This window comes from Physeter macrocephalus, chromosome 4 (assembly GCF_002837175.3).
Source record: "Physeter macrocephalus isolate SW-GA chromosome 4, ASM283717v5, whole genome shotgun sequence".
Classification (NCBI taxonomy): Eukaryota; Metazoa; Chordata; class Mammalia; order Artiodactyla; family Physeteridae; genus Physeter; species Physeter macrocephalus.
The window spans coordinates 22,374,567-22,393,516 of record NC_041217.1 but is presented as its reverse complement, the minus strand read 5'-3'; the positions used below and the strand labels follow the sequence as shown (position 1 = coordinate 22,393,516).

The 18,950-nt window shown below is 44.3% G+C and overlaps 1 protein-coding gene across 2 annotated transcripts in view; it reads left to right on the top strand.

Moving 5' to 3' along the window:
- The first annotated feature begins 608 nt into the window (after nucleotides 1-608).
- The window catches only part of TP53BP2 (tumor protein p53 binding protein 2), a 63,855-nt gene continuing 45,513 nt past the window's right edge, over nucleotides 609-18,950 (top strand). The window contains exon 1 of one of the 2 annotated variants that reach the window (XM_007109727.4): nucleotides 609-888. In XM_007109727.4, the coding sequence (XP_007109789.1) occupies nucleotides 862-888 (27 nt within the window). In that variant the 5' untranslated portion in view covers nucleotides 609-861. Of the gene's footprint in view, nucleotides 889-16,499; nucleotides 16,603-18,950 lie in introns of those variants that run through there. The other variant, XM_055084045.1, reaches the window with a different exon arrangement.

Genomic DNA, 18,950 nt, shown 5'->3' with positions numbered 1-18,950 from the left:
GCTCTCGGAATGCGCTGCGGGCTGAGACGGCCCCGCCGATCTCCCGTCTTGCTGGGACGGGGCAGTCGCCGGGCCTCCAGGGACATCGGCCGTTCCAGCCGTGCGGCCGGGTCCTCCCATGAGGTCCGGTCGCCTGGCCCTGGCCGAGCCCCGCGGCAACGCGGCGGGGAGGACCCGTCCAGGTGCCGAGTCTCGGCCCAAGGTTCAGCCTCCCGGCCCAGTTCGAAACTGCGGGGAGGTGACGGCCGCAGCCCCCGGGCTCCCCCGCCGTCTTTCATTATTCCGTCTTTCAGAGGCGGCCTTACAGTCCCCGGCCCCGCCTGCAGGCGCGCGCTGCGGTCGCTCCGCCGCGCGCCGCCGGCGACGCGTCGTCCGAAGGCAAATAAAGAAAAGGTGACCCGGCTCCCGCCACCCCGGGCGCGAGCCAGCCGCCTCGCCTCCCTCCCGCCGCGGGCCCGCGCAGGCGCGCGCGGCTCCCTCCCCGCGGCCTCCCCTCCCCCAGCCAGCCTCGCGCGCCGCGGGCGGGGCTCCGCGCGGGGGGCGGAGCCGGCGCGGGCTCGGCGGGGGCCAGGCCCCGGGATTAGTTGGTTTCGGAGCAAAGGGGGGAGTCCGGGCCGTCGCGAGCGCTGAGGAGACAAAGCCGCGTCCGGGGGCCCGGTCGGAGGTGGGCCCGGGGCTCGGTGGCGCCCCAGACCGCGGGGAGAACTCTGCGGACCCGCACGCCGCCCCGCCACCCGCCGTCGCTTTGCAACAGGTCCGCCGCCTCCCGGGCGGCCTCCCTCTGCGCTCCCCTCCCCCGCACCGCGCGACCCCCGGGGCGCCTCCACTCGGCTCCGAGCCGCCGTCTGGCCACCCTCTTCGATGCGGTTCGGGTCCAAAATGATGCCGGTAAGCGGGCTGGCGGGTAGGGGCCGGGGCCGGAAGTGTGCGGGTCGCGGGTGGGGGTCTGGTGCGCGCCTTCGTGCAGGTCCCGAGAGGAGCCCGGGGGCCTGAGTCCGCGTCGCGGGTGGTCTTTGCGTTGCAAACCTCGGGAGAGCTGCTGCGGTTCCATCCTCAGGGCTCTCCACCCCAAGCTCCTGCGTGCGGGAGAGGAGAGACCCTCAGCGAGGGGAGGGGTTCCAGCAACTGCTCCAGAGTCGGTGAGGCAGCCACTCGAACTTTTCTTTTTCTCTCTGGTTGGGTGCTGACTTTTTGCAGTTCTTGAAGGTCAAGAACAAGGGAACTGGGAATCTTGTTATTTGCGTTGACTTCAAACAAACAACTTTAAGTTGGAGTGAAATATACCTACTGAAAAGAGAACCCTTGCTTTATTTTTAGTTGAATTTCGATCTTGATAGCTGTGATGTCAGCCAAGCCACTCTGTCTCTTTCTGGAAACTGGTTTTAATAAATGCAACCTCAAAGTTTTTGATCGCAGTAAACGCATTTGCCTGGTTCCTGCTGTTTCCCACAACTTGTTTAGCGAGACCTCTGAGATTAGTGAGTTCTTTATAGGCTCTGTAGGCTTTTGACGTGGCCACCAGGACACAGGTGAACAGCAGGTTTGAGACATTTGAAATGCCCCTTTCCTTCAACGGTCGCAGAACCTGGAGGGTTGCAGTGGCTTATGCAGACTTCAGTAGTGTGTTTCCTCGAGGAAGTTGTACTTACACCTCTCCCACTGAAGCGGGATCATCTTGCAGTCATCCGATGTTTTCTTATGGCTTCATTTGTCAAAACAAAGAAACAGCTTTTACTTTTATACAATCTGTGGAATGAATGTTTATATGCAGTCACAGATGCAGAATATAATATTCTGTCCCCAGGCCCCCTAGCTTGTGTTTAAGGAGGGCGTCCTAAACGTTCACGTACTGGACATACTTAATTTATTGAATTTGATAATTGAGTTTAGATGGTTTGGGATAGTTTGTCCTGCCAGGATTCAGGGAATTTGAAAGTGTTAATAGCACTATGCATCCTATTTTAGTTTAATACCTGGTTATGAAGTTAGGTTTGTGATGTGAATGCCCAGTATTAAAATACGGACATTGGATAAGGGTGAGGGATTTTGCTGTTAAAATTTTTTATTCCTTGGATTTACATTTCTTTGCCTTAAAATAACTTTTGCAAGTTGTCTGTGAATTCTTCTTAAAAATAGGAGCAAGACAACAAGTGTGAGCTGTTGCAATATGATTTCTTCCTTGAAGGAGGAAGGTATTCTTTGGGCTTTCTTAATGCTTATGAAAGTTTTCTTTCTCCCAACTACATACCAGATCATCACAGTCTATAAAAATTTATGTAGCTCTTTAGACTATATCTAATGTAGCAGCAGGTTCTTCTGATCGCCTTTCCTAATGTTAATGAGACTGTGTGGTGTGATGCCATGCGCAGTTTTGCTCAGCTCCTACCTTTGTGACTGTAGCCTTTTTTCTTTTTTACTGATTTGTTCCTCAATTTCACCATCTGCAAAATGGGAATGATAGTAACTCTTAGGGTGGTTGTGAGGATTAGAGTTACTGTTTATGAAGCAGTTAGTGCCTCATTGCCTCGCTTAGAATAGTTGCTAGATAAGAACTTCTCCTGAGTTTGCAATATTGGTTAAACTGGAGATTCTTATACTTGCGACACACAAAAATATGAAACAAATTTTCATTTAGTAACCTCATGTTATATGTGTCTTTATCCTGTAATGTTTGGGGTACTTGAAAATAAGACTGTTTTCTTAAATATATTCTCCTTAGCTTTCAATATGGATTTTTATTCCACCAAGTGAGGTTTTGAATTTATTACTTTGAAAAATTCTAATTTATCAGGAAGAGCATTATGCTTAATATGGAAAAATGGATAGTCTCAGAAAGTAGATAGTTGCCTTGATATGCTTTCTTGTTGGGGTAAAATGTACGTAACATACAAATGACCATTTTAACCGTTTTTAAGTGTATAGTTCTGTGGCATTAAGAGTACAGTTTTTTGATCTGCTTTTAAAGGCATGCTAAAAATAATTTGCTGTTGATATTTAGACTGCATTATATTAAAAATGTGCAAATAAATTGTGTTCATGTGTTTGCTCACCAAATGTTAGAGAATCAAGTGATTTTCTTCCATGTGGGACATGAAGTGCTACTTGGACCCCAAACCAGAAGGGGATGATGCATTTTAGCAGGCTAACTAAAAATAAGTAGACAAGCGCTGAGAATCACAATAGAGGTAATGATAGGGTACTGCAGAAAAGGGGGTAATAATTACACTCATTTTCAGATACCTGCCATAGTTAGTATGTCTGGTTCTGTGATATTTCCACAACTTGGTGAGGAGAAACTGATTATTCTTTCATACTTGACACCTTATTTTTTCTTCATTAAAGAAAGGGTCATTTGCAGTTTGACAGTATGGCTTTTTAGTGAGCCACTCTCATATTGTATTTACTTATCAAATAAAGGGAAATCATCATTAAAAGCAAAATTTCTCAGCCATTTAAAATTATATCAGATGTCTTTTTTTCATTACTTTCATTTTGTGAAGTGTTGTATTCAAAGAAGAATATTTTTATGAAGGAGCTTAGCTAACTCTAAAAGCATTCACTGTTCTTTTTAGATAGAGTTCTATAAAAATTTTTGTTTGTACTTGCTGCTGAAGCGTAAATTAACAAAATGTACACACAAAACCACACACAGTATTCTGCAGTGCCACATGGAAGGCCAGAGGACTTGAATTTGCCTGTCTCCGTGGTTGATGTCATATATTTGGCATTTATATCTAGCTGTGATGGAAATGAAATGTATCTGTGCTGTCCAGTGTGGTAGCCACCAGCCACCTGCAGCCACTGCACTTGAAATGGGACTAGTGGGACCAAGGAATTGAATTTTAAAAAAATATATATTTAATTTTAATTACATTGAAATAGTCACACGTGCCTGGTGGCCACTGACTGTATTGACAGTGCAGCCAGTTTGACGAAGTGGCACAGAGGATAATTTTACATTTGAATCCCATATTGCAGCTTCACATTTACATTAATAGTTTAAATGAAATAGTGATGGCCTGTTTATCCCTAATGACTTGGAGAATGGTTTTTCCGATTATTTAATTTAGTGTTCTGCTTAAACAAATTTTATCACATAGCCCTAATACGGATAATATTTTCGAGAAAATAATAGCTTATTTTAAAGAGCTCAATTGAACTAATCATGATTTATTGTTAGGTTTATGGCTTCTTATCTTTTGGTGCTTCAGAGGTATCGTAATTATTTCTAGTTATCCCATGATGCTGTGAAATAATATCTGATTATTTGAGCTTCTAGTCTGGGGAGTCTGGGACCAAAAAAATGGGATATTGTAGTAGCTCCTTTAGAAGTTTGATACCAGGTCAGTTGGATTGATGTTTCTTTTTTTTTCTTTTTTTTTTTTTTTTGTGTTATGCGGGCCTCTCACTGTTGTGGCCTCTCCCATTGCGGAGCACAGGCTCCAGACGCGCAGGCTCCACGGCATGTGGGATCTTCCCGGACCGGGGCACGAACCCGTGTCCCCTGCATCGGCAGGCGGGCCCTCAACCACTGCGCCACCAGGGAAGCCCCAGATTGATATGTTTCTAAAGGCAACTAGGTGCAGCTTCTTCAGCTGTACAGCCCAAGAGCTTAATTTCTGCTGAAATACTTGTATTATTTTCATGTAGAAGTGCTTGTTTTATTTGCACATATTTTCCCAAACTGAAATTGTGTTTTGAAATTACAAACCTTTCAAGTTATAGCATTGGAACATTGTATTATTATGATTATACCGTGTCCTGAAAGAATTTCTTTTTGTTGTTGAGTAGTAATGTAGTGAGTTAGTTTAGGTTTTCTTCCAGAAGAAAGTTTAAGGTAGGTTCTCTATAGAATTGTAATTCTCAAAGGCTTTTAAACAAATCATCTATTTTAAAAAATGTGCAAATTATCTCACATTTCATGTGCTGTAGTGAAATTTGTTGCCTTGTGACTTCTGCTACACTAATTAAAAGCTGAAAAGCATTTAATAATTTCTGTATTTTTACCTGTTTCGGAGAAACCAGATTTAGACTTTATAAAGAAACGTAGCACAAACGTATACCTGCTTATATTTAAAAAATTAACTTAGAACTTCTTTATCTGGGAGGGACACGGAGGGTCATTTATTCATACACTGCTTCTAGGAAGAAGTGTTTTCTCTCCCTCTTCACGTCTCCTGCCCCCCAGCAGCAGACAGTAAAAACAAGAAAACAAAACCTCTCTTTTCTGGAGCTTTTAAGGAATACTGTAGACCTTTATCTCTTGGTAATCTACCATAGTGTGTGAGACTCCTTAAAACGTCTTTCTAAAGCTAACTTAACACTGAGCCATTCTTGCAGCTCATGTGAGGTCCAGCCTCTCTCCAGCCCAAATAGGGTAACTGCGTACCAATACATGTTGGTATGATTTGCCATCATGTATTGTAAACCTCTCACCACCCTTCTCTACTAACAAGTATCACAAAGAATATGAAGAATGGGATATAAGAATTCAGGAATCCAGGGTGTTCTTTTCAGCTCATGCCATGTAGTCAAGTCAAACATTATTTAAATACTTCTTTTTTTTGACGGTGTGCTAGGTACTGAACAGAACATTTTCCTTAATCAGATGTCATTGAGAAAAGCAAACATAGATGACAGACCATGTGAGAGGTATACTTACGCTGGAGTGGTAGGTGAGACAGTAAAATTTTTCATCTTGTTGGGGAGAGCCAAGAAGTCTTAGTCATTCGGAGATCCTTTAGGAGCACTGAGCGTTAAGGAGGATTCTTAAAACATTCTGCATACTGTCTTATCAAAAGAAAACTATCTTATCGAAGAAATGCAAATTCTCAACATAGTTAGATCATGTGCAAGAAAAGTAGCTTCGCAGACTCAGCCACTGTGGCCATTTTTAGCTCTTTTCTACATAAAATTTATTCAAAAAACAAATGATTTATTTGGTTAATGGAACCAGATTTTCATTGAAAATATTCATGGGTCCAGGAAATACTGAACTTTCCCTTTTGAAATGCATATTTCAGTGGTTTTTCTAAAAACAGATTTATAACTTAGCACTATTTATTTAAATTTGAAACATTTCTACCAGAAATCCCTAAGGCGCAAGTTTAGGAAAGTAATGGAAAACCATAAGGAGTAAACTATTGTAGAATACCAGTTTAAACTGCTAGTGGTAAAAATAAAAAATGGTCAAGGCAGTGTATTGGTCTTCCACAGTGGAATGAACAATTTCTCTGTAAACCAGCATGGGTGAAAGCCCTGTGCTGTCATTTCCCACCCAGGGTGGAGAGGGAGCTTCTCCTGGAACCCCTCATGTGCCCAACACCTGCCCTGACGTTAGGCTGCTCATCCCAGATAACCTGCTTACGACCCTGTGAAGCGAGGCTGCCCCATTCTCATACAACAGATAAGGAATTTCAAGCTCAAAGGGTTTCGGTAATTTACTGCAGGTCACTTGGCAGAAATGAAATGAAAAGGAGGTCTACCTGTGAAGAAATGTTCTAGAATGGTTTTTTTTGTTTTGTTTTGTTTTGTTTTGGCTGAGCCGCATGGCACGTGGGATCTTAGTTTCCCGGTCAGGGATTGAACCCATGCCCCCTGCAGTGGAAGCGCAGAGTCCTAACCACTGGACCACCAGGGAAGTCCCTCTAGAGTGTTTTTATATACTGGGCAGGACAGTAGTCATGATGTTCTTTTGGCTAATGATAACTTCAAATATTGCTTTTCAGAGCATAACTATAATTATTTTTGGCGTAGAAAAAGGAAAACAGAGGTATCTTCCCATATTTAAATCCAAACTGGATGAGAAGATTGGTAAATGTTTCTTATCAAGTTTCGACTCATGTGGAGCTGACCTCACCCTGTGCAGAGTAAACATCTCAGTGACTGTTATTTTTTTCTATGTCTAATACCTCCATAGAGATCTTAGTTCTTCCACATCAGCAGGGAAAGAGAAGGGGTGTAATGATTACCTTTTTTTTCCCTCTTCTTTTTAAAAAAATGTTTGCCTTTTGTATGAGGAGTGTTGGACAATCTTTCTTTCCACGGTATCTTTAAACAGGGTGTGAAGGTGATGAGGTAGGAAAGAAAGGGCAGAGTAGAGTAGGCGTGTTGGGAGCCGTGGAGGGCAAGGAAAGTGTGGCGTCTGCCGAGAGATTGCCATCGTCATCGTGCAGTCATTTCCAGTGGCTTGAGAGGTACAGCAGTGACTTGAAGGAATGCCCACTGCTGGTGGGATCTCCGACCGGGGGCAGAGTGACAGCATCTCCCCTTGCTGCCCCAGCGTTGTCTGTAGAGGGAGGAATAGTGATTCACTTTAATCAGATGAATTTATCGGAAATAAACTAGGGACTGATGTCAAACGAAATCACATTAAATCATCGCTCTTCATTCTTCCTCATTAACCTGCTGATTGTTTTTGGATGGCCTTTTGGAGACAACATCTGTTCAACAGGTATTTAGTGAACATCCACTATATTCCAGCCGCTGTTCTAAGTGCCATGGACACAGGAAAGAGAGAGAGAGTTTTCAGGGAGCTTACCTTTCAAGAAGTTTAGTGTGGGGCTTGGAGCGGGGCGGATATGGAATGTAAAAAAACAAAGCATGAGAGTTATGTAGGATTTAAATAGCATCATGTGACTGGGATGGCTGCTTTAGATTGGATGGTCAGGGAAGTGACGTTTTGGCTGAGACCTGAATGACGAGAAGGGGCTGGTCCTGTGAAGATTTGTGGGAGGAGCATATCAAATAGGCAGAATTCCCAGGGGCTGGTGCCAAGGCCCGGAGGAAGCAATGGGGATCGTGAGGCTGGAGATTGGCGGGCAGGGGGCGAGTGGCAGGGGCGGAGGTGGAGAGGTGCAGCGTGCAGGCTTTCCTGGGCTGGGGCAAAGATTTTAGGTGGCAGGGGAGGGGATGTGTCAGCCACTGGAAGAGTTTTAAGCAGTAAAAGAGACATAATCTGAGAGATTAGAAAAGATCCCTCCGTTGCTGTGTGAGAATGGGTGATGGCAGTGCCAGAGCGAAAGAACTGGGAAAGGTGCGAGAGACTGATAACCCACATCATAGGAAGACTACAGAAAACCACCTAAGATGGATAAAAGCGTTATCACACCAAGGGCCCAGCTGTTAGTGTGAACTGGCTGTGAACTCAGTCCACACAGTGTGTGACTTGCTCTAGGTGTTCAGAAGCTTCAAGGGTGAGAGAAGAAACAGTAACACCTGCCTGGGGTTGGGATTAAGACCAGGACAGGGATGGGGAGGGTAACATGTCCACAAGCTCCTCCTGTGGGACTAAAGAGAAACCAGACTTTTTATATCATTAGAGAGCTCTGCAGAGCTTGAGAGAAAGCCGCCTTCTGTCCCTGTGGCTCTTTAAACAGAGCGGGGCACGTCAGGTTTCTTACAGAAGCCATAACCCTGCAAGTGTTTTACAACAACTGTGCCTTTGACCATGTGACCATGCCATCTTGGAAGCTTCTGATACTTTCACCTACAAGTTCCTTGACCTCCTTTTCTTTTTTTTTTAGCGCTGTGATAATCTTCATTTTATTGACAGATACACATCAGCCAGCGATCTAGGAAATTCAAGTCAGAGGTGACTTGAATTCTAGAAAGGGTCTCCTCGTGCCCGTGTTTTTCTGCACCACAACAATATCTGGTTGCTAACTGATAGCTGGTTTGTGATGTGTAGGTCGTTTTTTGGTAATTTATTGATCTCCTGGAAAGGGGAGCTATTTTGGATAACACTTTTTTTTTTAAAGGTAGATAGGATCCTTTCTCTGGTAGGTTTTGCTTGCTGCTTTCAGTGGTTGGGAGACCTGGGCGTTATCCTGCTTTCCTTCTGTTCTTCTGTTTTCTCCCATAATGGTTTCATCACTGTCACGGACCCCTCCTCTCTAGCCCCTGTGCTCCTCTTCTGCATTACCCCTCGCCTGCCTGGACTGGGGTGTTCCTCTCCTTATTTATCTTCTTACCCTTACTGTTCTTCATGCCTTCAATCCATCTATACACTACTTCGTGGTGGTCTTTCTTACACTACTTCGTGGTGGTCTTCCCTTTTTTTAAAAAATTAATTAATTGATTGATTTTTGGCTGCGTTGGGTCTTTGTTGCTACACGCAGGCTTTCTCTAGTTGCAGCGAGGGGGGACTACTCTTCGTTGCGGTGCACGGGCTTCTCATTGCGGTGGCTTCTCTTGTTGCGTAGCATGGGTTCTAGGAGCATGGGCTGCAGTAGTTGTGGCATGTGGGCTTCAGTAGTTGTGGTGTGCAGGCTCGGTAGTTGTGGCTCACGGGCTTAGTTGCTCCGTGGCATGTGGGGTCTTCCCGGACCAGGGCTCGAACCCGTGTCCCCTGCCTTGGCAGGTGGATTCCTAACCACTGCGCCACCAGGGAAGATCCCATGGTGGTCTTTCTGAGACAGCAGTCTGTCTCTTCCCCCTCCAGAATTCTTCCAGACTGACTTGTATTACTTATAGACTATGATATAAACTCCTTTGCTAGATACAAAGTTTCTTTATTGTCTAGCCCAGTGGATTTCGATTTCGGCCTTTTTGTGTCAGGATAGACTTCCAGAATATTTTGCCTCTCAGTGGGCAGTGGAAGTGATTGAAAGACTCAAAACACAGAACAAGTCAGCACTTCAAACCCAGCACCCACCGTGGAGGGGGAGTAAATCGTGTGTTTGCTTTGTGCTGAATGGAAGAGCAGCCCCCTCCTCACTGCTCAGCTGGCCTTCCTTCGGGATCGAGGGGCAGTTCTGGAAGATCTGCTCACCACCTCGCTTGTGCTCCCAGGGACCCTGCGTTGGGGCTGTTTGTGGGGCCTGATCCGTTTTCCTTTCGCTCCTGGTAAGTTGCACCTTCTTGTATATTGCCGTCCACCACCTGCTCTGCACCATCTGACTTTGCCATAATTCTCTGTGTGTGTAAAACAAGTTTTGTACGTTGTAGGTTTCTACGGCTCAGCTGCGGCCCACGGGTTGAAAAGTGACCTGTCTCTTCTGTTTGCCCTCCCACCTTCCTGTTTCAGCAGTTCCAGGATTGCAGTGATGATAGCATGGCTAGGTTTCCTGACGCCTTTACATGTACTGTTTTCCTGCCTGGATGGCCCTCTTCCTGCTTGTCTTACTCATCCTGCAGTTTTCGGTTCAGTAGTACCCCTTGAAAGGAGTGCTTTTTTTCCCTGTTCTCACTGCACGTCATCTGAACTTCCACCAGGAAGTTCTCCCGTTGTCACATGTTTGCTGTGCCCCTGTGTTGCTCTGTGTGCTGCTTGAGTGTGTGGCCGGCCCTCTCGTCTTTGTGTTTCTAACACCGAGCACAGTGTTTGACACACTTTGGGCATTTAATAAATGTTGTTTGGGTGGTGAATGTTCTTATTTTTTATTTTCTTTGGTGAGGGTAGTTCTTGCCTGTTTAAATTTGTGTCCATAGTTGGGTTTTAAGCTTTCCCAGAGAATTTTACAGAGGTGAAATCTTTGAAAATGGAGGACCACTTCCACAGCAAAGTGAGATGTAGAAAGGAAAGAAGTAGAAGCAGTGGGTTGGTTGTACTCACGGCATCATGGATGGATCTTAAAAATACACTGCTGACAGGGAGCTCTACTCAATACTCTGTAATGACCTATATGGGAAAAGAATCTAAAAAAGAGTTGGATATAGGGCTTCCCTGGTGGCACAGTGGTTGAGAATCCGCCTGCCAGTGCAGGGGACACGGGTTTGATCCCTGGTCCGGGAGGATCCCACATGCCACGGAGCAGCTAAGCCCATGCACCACAACTACTGAGCCTGTGCTCTAGAGCCCATGTGCCACAACTACTGAGCCGCGTGCCGCAACTACTGAAGCCCGTACGCCTAGAGCCCATGCTCTGCAATGAGAAGCCTACGCACCGCAACAAAGAGTAGCCCCCGCTCGCCGCAGCTAGAGAAGGCCCACGCACAGCAGCGAAGACCCAACACAGTCAAAAATAAATAAATAAAATAAATAAATTTTTTAAAAAAGAGTGGATATATGTATATGTATAATTGATTCTCTTTGCGGTACAGCAGAAACTAACACAACGTTGCAAATCAACTATACTCCAATAAAAACTATAAAAAAATATGGTGCTTAGTGAATAAAAGCAAAAGATAGAATGAGGTCTGTAACAGTATCTTTATGTAAAACAAGACACATGCCTACAAGACAGCAGTACTCAGTTTAGAAGAAAGCATACTAACCAATGTTAAGCTTACAGAATGGTTGAGATGGTGAGATGGAGAATGAACTAGTTGAATATATATTTTTTAGTTCTTTTACTTTGTTGTTTGTCTGTGACAGACATTTAAAGCAGAGTAGCCTAAAGCTTGGGTGGAATTTGAAATCTGTCTGAATCAGGCTTCAGGCATAGTTGAAAAGGAGAGAAAAGATTTCTTAGGTTATCCCAAAGTTAGCAGAATGCTTTGTTTTCTTCACTTGAGACACTGTCTGGCTCTGAGAAAGCTCACTTTGAAGTTATACCACGTGTTTGCATATAAACGCTTCTTTTGCCTGATGACGTGAACATACTCTCTTCATGTCTGTCTCCTGTCCACGTTCCCATCTTCTGGGGAACTTTGAGTCTTCGAACCACGGTATCATCGGTTCAGTTGAAGAAACACGTATACCGATTTGCTATGTGTAGTATTTTGCAGGCGGAGGAGAAAAACTGGAAGGAGGAAGCATTTAAGGGCCCAAACCCCTGTCCCAAAGGAATTTATAGATCAGTAAGACAGATAAGACAGGTATCCAAACAACTGTGGTGTGAGTGGTTGTGTGAGAAGCAAAGAGAAAGTTTACTTCCGGCTGGAGGTGTAGAGGGCCCGGGTTGGAGGCAGATTTATGGCTTTGAATTAGTCAAGAAGGATAGGGATGACTTTGACACTGAGGAACAGGGTGGAGGAAACGTGAGCTATGCTAGGGAGGGAAGTGAGGAAAAGAGTGGGTTTTCTAGATTTCTCATTTGGTGATTTGAGGCCCTAACTGTGGGGCAGATAATTTAAAATGCGTTTTGGGTCTTAGTATTTATTTCTTTCTTTTTTGTTTTAAAATAAATTTATTTATTTATTTTTGGCTGCGTTGGGTCCTTGTTGCTGTGCGCGGGCTTTCTTTTAGTTGTGGCGAGCGGGGGCTACTCTTTGTTGCGGTGTGCGGGCTTTTCATCGTGGTGGCTTCTCTTGTTGTGGAGCACGGGCTCTAGGCGCGCAGGCTTCAGTAGTTGTGGCGCACAGGCTTAGTTACTCCGCAGCACGTGGGATCTTCCTGGACCAGGGCTCGAACTCGTGTCCCCTGCATTGGCAGGCGATACTTTTTTTTTTTTTTTTTTGCGGTACGCGGGCCTCTCACTGCTGTGTCCTCTCCCGTTGCGGAGCACAGGCTCCGGACGCACAGGCTCAGCGGCCATGGCTCACGGGCCCAGCCGCTCCACGGCATGTGGGATCCTCCCGGACCCGGGCACAAGCCCGCGTCCCCTGCATCGGCAGGCGGACTCTCAACCACTGCGCCACCAGGGAAGCCCAGCAGGCGGATTCTTAACCACTGCGCCACCAGGGAAGCCCCTGGGTCTTAATATTTCTTGAAATTGACCAGAAATTCCTTGAAATTCAAAATATGCAAAGACAAATACCATTGTATATGAATCTGATTTTTTAAATTGAAGTATAATTGATGTTCCATATTATGTAAGTTACAGGTAAAAAGTCTGTGATGTTTTGACATTGTCACTGGGTTAACCATTGGCATTATAATAGTTAATATACACTATACAGAGTAAGGTGCATTGCTGTTATCTGTTGGTGAAACAACTAATGCTTTACTTTATTTACAGCATGTTACCCAGAAACTTAGCTTCATGTTACGTCCCTGCTTATAACCCCCTAATGCAGTGGTTCTCAAACTTCAGTGGGAGCGCTGAGCCCCACCACCCCAAGGTTTTCTGAGTCAGGAGGTCTAGGCAGGGACCGAGACTTTCTATTTCTGACAAGTCCCAGGTGATGCCGATATTGTTGGTCTGGGGACCACACCTTGAGAACTACTCTAGTGGCTTTTCCCTCATTCTTCAGCCCGCATCCCTTATTCTTGACCTACGAGGCCCTGCATCAGTTGTTTATGTTGCTGCCCTCGTTCACACATGCCTGTATTCCCGATATACTGGCCTTCTTTGTGGTTGTGCAACAGGCCAAGCCCGTCCTGTCTCAGGGCCGTTGCATGGAATGTCGTCCCCGGATGTTTCGGATGTTTCGAGCGGCTGGCTCCTTCAGCCTCAGTGCAGCTGCCCCTCCCCAGATGCCTCCCCCAACCATGATTGGCCGCCTCCTCTCATCATCTGCATCACTTTCTGTCAAATCACCTTATACCCCATGCTCTTTTGTCCATCATCAGTCTCTTCTTCCCGCCCCGAAGAGTGCAGGCTTTCTCATCACTGTGTACCCAGTGTGACACTGGTTCTCAGTAAATCCTAATGGGTGAGTGAATGAAAGATGTTGAAGTCAACAAGGAGCTGGGATTGAGAGGAAACTGAACCAGGAACTTCTTTAGAGTGACTGACGTTGATGGGATAAGACTCAGTCTCAGGGGAGGTGACTGTTCTGTTTACGTAGATGAAGTGGTTATGTAATGAGATAGCTAAGACCAGCTACTTTTCAGTATGTGATGAATTTTTCCCGCAATTAAAGTAACCACTTCGTATTTGCTGTGTCATCTTCCCCAGAATGGTAATTATCTCAGAAAATGATTGTGTACTCTAGGTGACACTGAATGGATGGCTAGGATTTCCATATGTGATGAACTTTTTTAACAGTACTGTTCAAATTGGTATTGAGACGAATGTGTCATTGATTTCTAGATTCTACTCACTTGCTGTTGTGACCAAAGAAATAGCTTATGATGTAAAAAAAAAATCCATTGAAGATGATTTTATAATTTTTAAAAAATAACTCAGATGTCTCATAGAAACTGATGGACTGATGTTTAAAGTATTCCATGCTAAAAAGGCAGTACATGTGGTGTATGAGTGGTACACTTAGTGTAGAAGTAGGTTTAAATATCATTGATCTTTAATACAACATTAGTAGATGTAACTCATGGTAATTGATGAAGATTTAATAAAGCAGTTTAATGGCCTCAAGAGTAAACTCTAGGCAGGAGAGATGGCTCAGAAGTCATAATAGCCCTCTGTAAGCAGTGAACGTATGATAACTGTGATAAGGTTGGACTGATCATCAGGGAGGCTGGAGAGTATGTCTTTGAGGGAAAGGACTCAGAGGTGTAGTGTCCCCGCTGCTCCTGATGGAGGCTCCACAGAGACCTCTGTTGGGTTGCCCACTGAGATGGGGGAGAGGCCGAAGGGCCGACCAGGCTGGGATAACTGGGGTAATGGGACAGCACACTTCCTACAGAAGGCCGGCAGCCCAGCCCACCGCTAGGACGGCACACTTCCTGCAGAAGGCCGGCGGCCCAGCCCACCGCTAGGACGGCACACTTCCTGCAGAAGGCCGGCGGCCCAGCCCACCGCTAGGACGGCACACTTCCTGCAGAAGGCCGGCGGCCCAGCCCACCGCAAGGACGGCACACTTCCTACAGAAGGATGGCGGCCCAGCCCACCTCTAGGACGGCACACTTCCTACAGAAGGCCGGCGGCCCAGCCCACCTCTAGGACGGCACACTTCCTACAGAAGGCCGGCAGCCCAGCCCACCGCTAGGACGGAGTGTGTCCAAGATAGGGAGCCACGTGAGCCACCGAGCATTTCGGTACACGGTCCCTGCCAGCAGAGTGACCACGGGAGCAGACCACCGGGACTCCGCGGAGCAGGACGCTGAAAATCCCGGAAGATCGGAACTGTCTGCATCTCATTTCTAACCCCCTTCCTGGGTTGTAAGCCATAGTTGGGCTGAATGGCTCTGTGCGTTTGAGAGGTTGAAAGAAGCTTTGGTTGTTGTTGCTATGTCTTAATCAAATCCCCTTTCTGTCTGTATGAGTGTTAAGAGAGGTGTTTTTCTTGACTAGTTATAGGAAGGCTAGTAGCAGCATCCTCTTGTAGAAGGAAGTCTGGGGGCTTCCTTCATTCATTACATTCTTTCTCCACAGAGGAATTATTAAATACAAAACCCATCTTGACTTTAATCTCACTACTAGCATTATTACCTGGCTGTCCCTATGGTGAATTTCCTGTGAGTTGTAAGATTGGGGAGGATTTATGTCACTCTTTTTACAGATTGTTCATTTTTCTCTAAAGGACAATTTTTTTCTCCTCTTAATTCCCCCCCCCCTTAGGTAAACCTAAGCAATTTGAGTTTTTGTAAATCAAAGCTCTGAAGGTGTTATTGCAAAGCTTAGTTTCCTTTCTCTGACAGGGAACGTCTTAAACTCTTAATTCTTTTTTTCTTTCTGTGGAACTTCACATGGTTTTTTCAATCAAAGGAATAAACTTTGGCCTCTGACACAAGTAAATTTCTTGTAAATGCACTGGCCAGTTTTTTTTTTTTTAATTTCCTCTTGGAAAAGTCTTCCAAATTTTAATCTGAAGTAATTCCTCTTTGAAATGAGTCATTCTTGTGTTAATAGCATAACATTATAGTTACAGTGAATACATGTCCTGTAAAAATGGAACTCTTAAAAATAAATCGTTGATCTATTCTTTTTAAATGAAAATTGTCTGTGACTTTGGATGTTTGGAAAGGCAAACCTTCCTTCAGACATGGCGGGTGTGAATTACTGTGCACAGAGTGTGGGGAGGTGTGGCCTGGCCCAACTTAACGTAGTGTTTGATCTTTCCCTTAATCTTCTTTCTCTTCAGATTGATCACTTTAAGAATCGAACCACATTTACTATTTTTACTGAAATATTTTCACATTCTTTTATTACAGTTTGTATTGTTATGTGTACTTTTAAATTGTAAATTACTGGAAAAATATATTAACATTGAGATTTAAACAAATTTAAAGTGACATCTATACCCGATCTCCTAATACCACGGATTTCACTTACATATTCCATACAAGTCAGTTCCTGTGTCCATATGTTTTAGACTTTTTTTCTTTTTTTAATTTATTTTTGGCTGCGTTTGGTCTCTGTTGCTGCGCGTGGGCTTTCTCTAGTTGCGGCGAGCAGGGGCTACTCTTCGTTGCAGTGTGCGGGCTTCTCACTGCAGTGGCTTCTCTTGTTGCAGAGCATGGACTCTAGGCGTGCGGGCTTCAGTAGTTGTGGCATGCGGGCTTCAGTAGTTGTGGCTCACGGACTCTAGAGCGCAGGCTCAGTAGTTGTGGCGCACGGGCTTAGTTGCTCTGCGGCATGTGGGATCTTCCCGGACCAGGGCTCGAACCCATGTCCCCTGCATTGGCAGGCAGATTCTTAACCACTGCACCACCAGGGAAGTCCCCAGATGTTTTATTTTATTTTTCTTTTCCGGTATGCGGGCCTCTCACTGTTGTGGCCTCTCCTGTCGTGGAGCGCAGGCTCCGGACGCGCAGGCTCAGCAGCCATGGCTCACGGGCCCAGCCGCTCTGCGGCATGTGGGATCTTCCCAGACCGGGGCACGAACACGTGTCCCCTGCATCAGCAGGCGGATTCTCAACCACTGAGCCACCAGGTAAGCCCCCCAGATGTTTTAAATGGTTACAATCTACAACTTAATATTACTGTTTTATAACTTTATCTTACCATTTTTCTAACACTAACAGTAGTTGGTAGCTGGGTCATAGTCCTTCCAGCAGTTGTATTTTAACTTACTTTTCCATGCTTAACTTACTGGATATTTAGTTTTCTATCTTGCTATTTATTGATCTAGCACCGTAGTGAAAATCTTCAGGCATTTAGAGTTTTTCTTCATTTTATTTATTTCTCTAGGGATAATTTATGAGGTATACATAAATTTATGGGTCCTGATACATGATTCATTTTTCTTTCCAAACGGGATTTTTAACAATTTTTAGTACCATCATTATGTCTTTGAATGAATCACTTTCCGACAACCCCATCTCTGTTAGATCTTATCTTTTAATAGAAGACTAATTTAATAGTTGTAAGTGATGCCTTGTTGTTTTAATTTAATTTATCCTCCCACCTCCAAGCTTTACCATTTGTATTGCCCTATGTGATCTGTCTGTTATAGCCTCTGCTCTTAAGTGTACTCTAGATTTGACTCTTGTTGTTTATTGGGTAATCTGTTCTCTTTGTGGCTCATACTATAAAAAAATGAAGTTCTTTTTTTTTTTTTTTTTTTTTTTTTTTGCGGTATGCGGGCCTCTCACTGCTGTGGCCTCTCCCATTGCGGAGCCCAGGCTCAGCGGCCATGGCTCACGGGCCCAGCCGCTCTGCGGCATGTGGGATCTTCCCGGACCGGGGCACGAACCCGTGTCCCCTGCATCGGCAGGTGGACTCTCAACCACTCTGCCACCAGGGAAGCCCCCAAAAATGAAGTTCTTGATTTACAAGTTGGAAAGAAGTTAACAGTTTATGTCTGTATGTCACTGAGAAGGACTGACCAGCTTTTAAGGGAAGAAAAGCCATCTCCTCTGTTCCATCCAAGCTAGACGTCGTGAGCATTTTCAGATGCCCCAGCAATTTATTGTCCTCATAGCCACAGGTACAGCTGTAAAGGCTTATGTGTTGTTTTGATCTGATTATTGCTGCACTCTTTATAATGAAATTAATTTACGTCACAATTTCCCAGGAACACATTTGTGAGTCAGTGAGAATAACCAGGTTTCTCACGGCAGCCTCCCAGGGGATTTAACTCTAGGGAACTCCATTTTCCTTGCTTCCATATGGGAAAGAAGCTAAGGAAGTCACCTCTATTTTCTTGAGAATATGGTGTTTTAAAAAATCTGAAGTGTCAGGAAGAGATGGCATTTTGGAAGTAAGGTTACTATAGATTATTATTTTTCTATTATTTCTTTATGCTGTCCATTAATTTATGCCTCTTTGTTGAAACCTCAGTCTACCTTGGATCACATTCATCTTTCTCCTTTCTGAATTTCCATTTTACCTACAGCCTAACTGATGTAATTCGGTACTCAATTGTTCTCTAATCTTTTCATGAGTAAATTTTATTTCTTTTAAGAGATTTTTATACTTCTCACATAGTATGTAGTAGGCATTTTTAATTGTGATATAATTCACATACCATAAAATTTCACCCTACAGAGTATATAATTCAGTAGGGTTTTTTTTTTTTTTAGTATATTCACAAGGTTATCACCACTAATTCCAGAACATTTTCATCACCCCAGAGAGAAACTCCATCCTCCAGAGTCACTCCCTATTCCGCCTCCCCCCAGCCGCTGCTAAACATTAATCTAGTTTTTGTCCCTATGGATTTGAATATTCTGGATGTTTCTTTTTGTGTCTGGCTTCTGTCACTTAGCATAATGTTCTCAAAGTTCATCTATGTGTAGTATGCATCAGTACTTCATTCCTTTTATGGCTGAATAATATTCCTTTCTAATGGACATTTAAGATATATTTCTTGATTGTTTATTTTTAGTCCCCGGCTAAAGTTAAGGCAGTATGGTAACCCTAGAAAAGCATTGTCAGACAGATATTTGCCTTACATATCTCACAGCAAGGGCCCAGGGAATAAAAATGGTACTTTATGTTTATCTTACTAATTTCATTATTGATTCCTTAAAAAATCAATTTTATTATCCAAGTGATGTTTAATCATTCTAGAAAACTTAAGCATAGATAAACTCCCCCAAATTTATTTCATAATCTTATCACCAAGGCATAACTACTGTTAATTTGGTGAATTTAATTCCAGGCCTTTTTTTTTTTTTTTTTGCATGTATTACATGTATGTATGCACATATATTTTTCCATTTGTATAGTAAGATATGGTGAATACTGTGTTGTAATAAAACAATACATAACTGACACATTTTTGAAAGTTTTGCTCTTTGTGCTTTTTCCTTCTAAAATGTTTTGGTGTCAGATGCT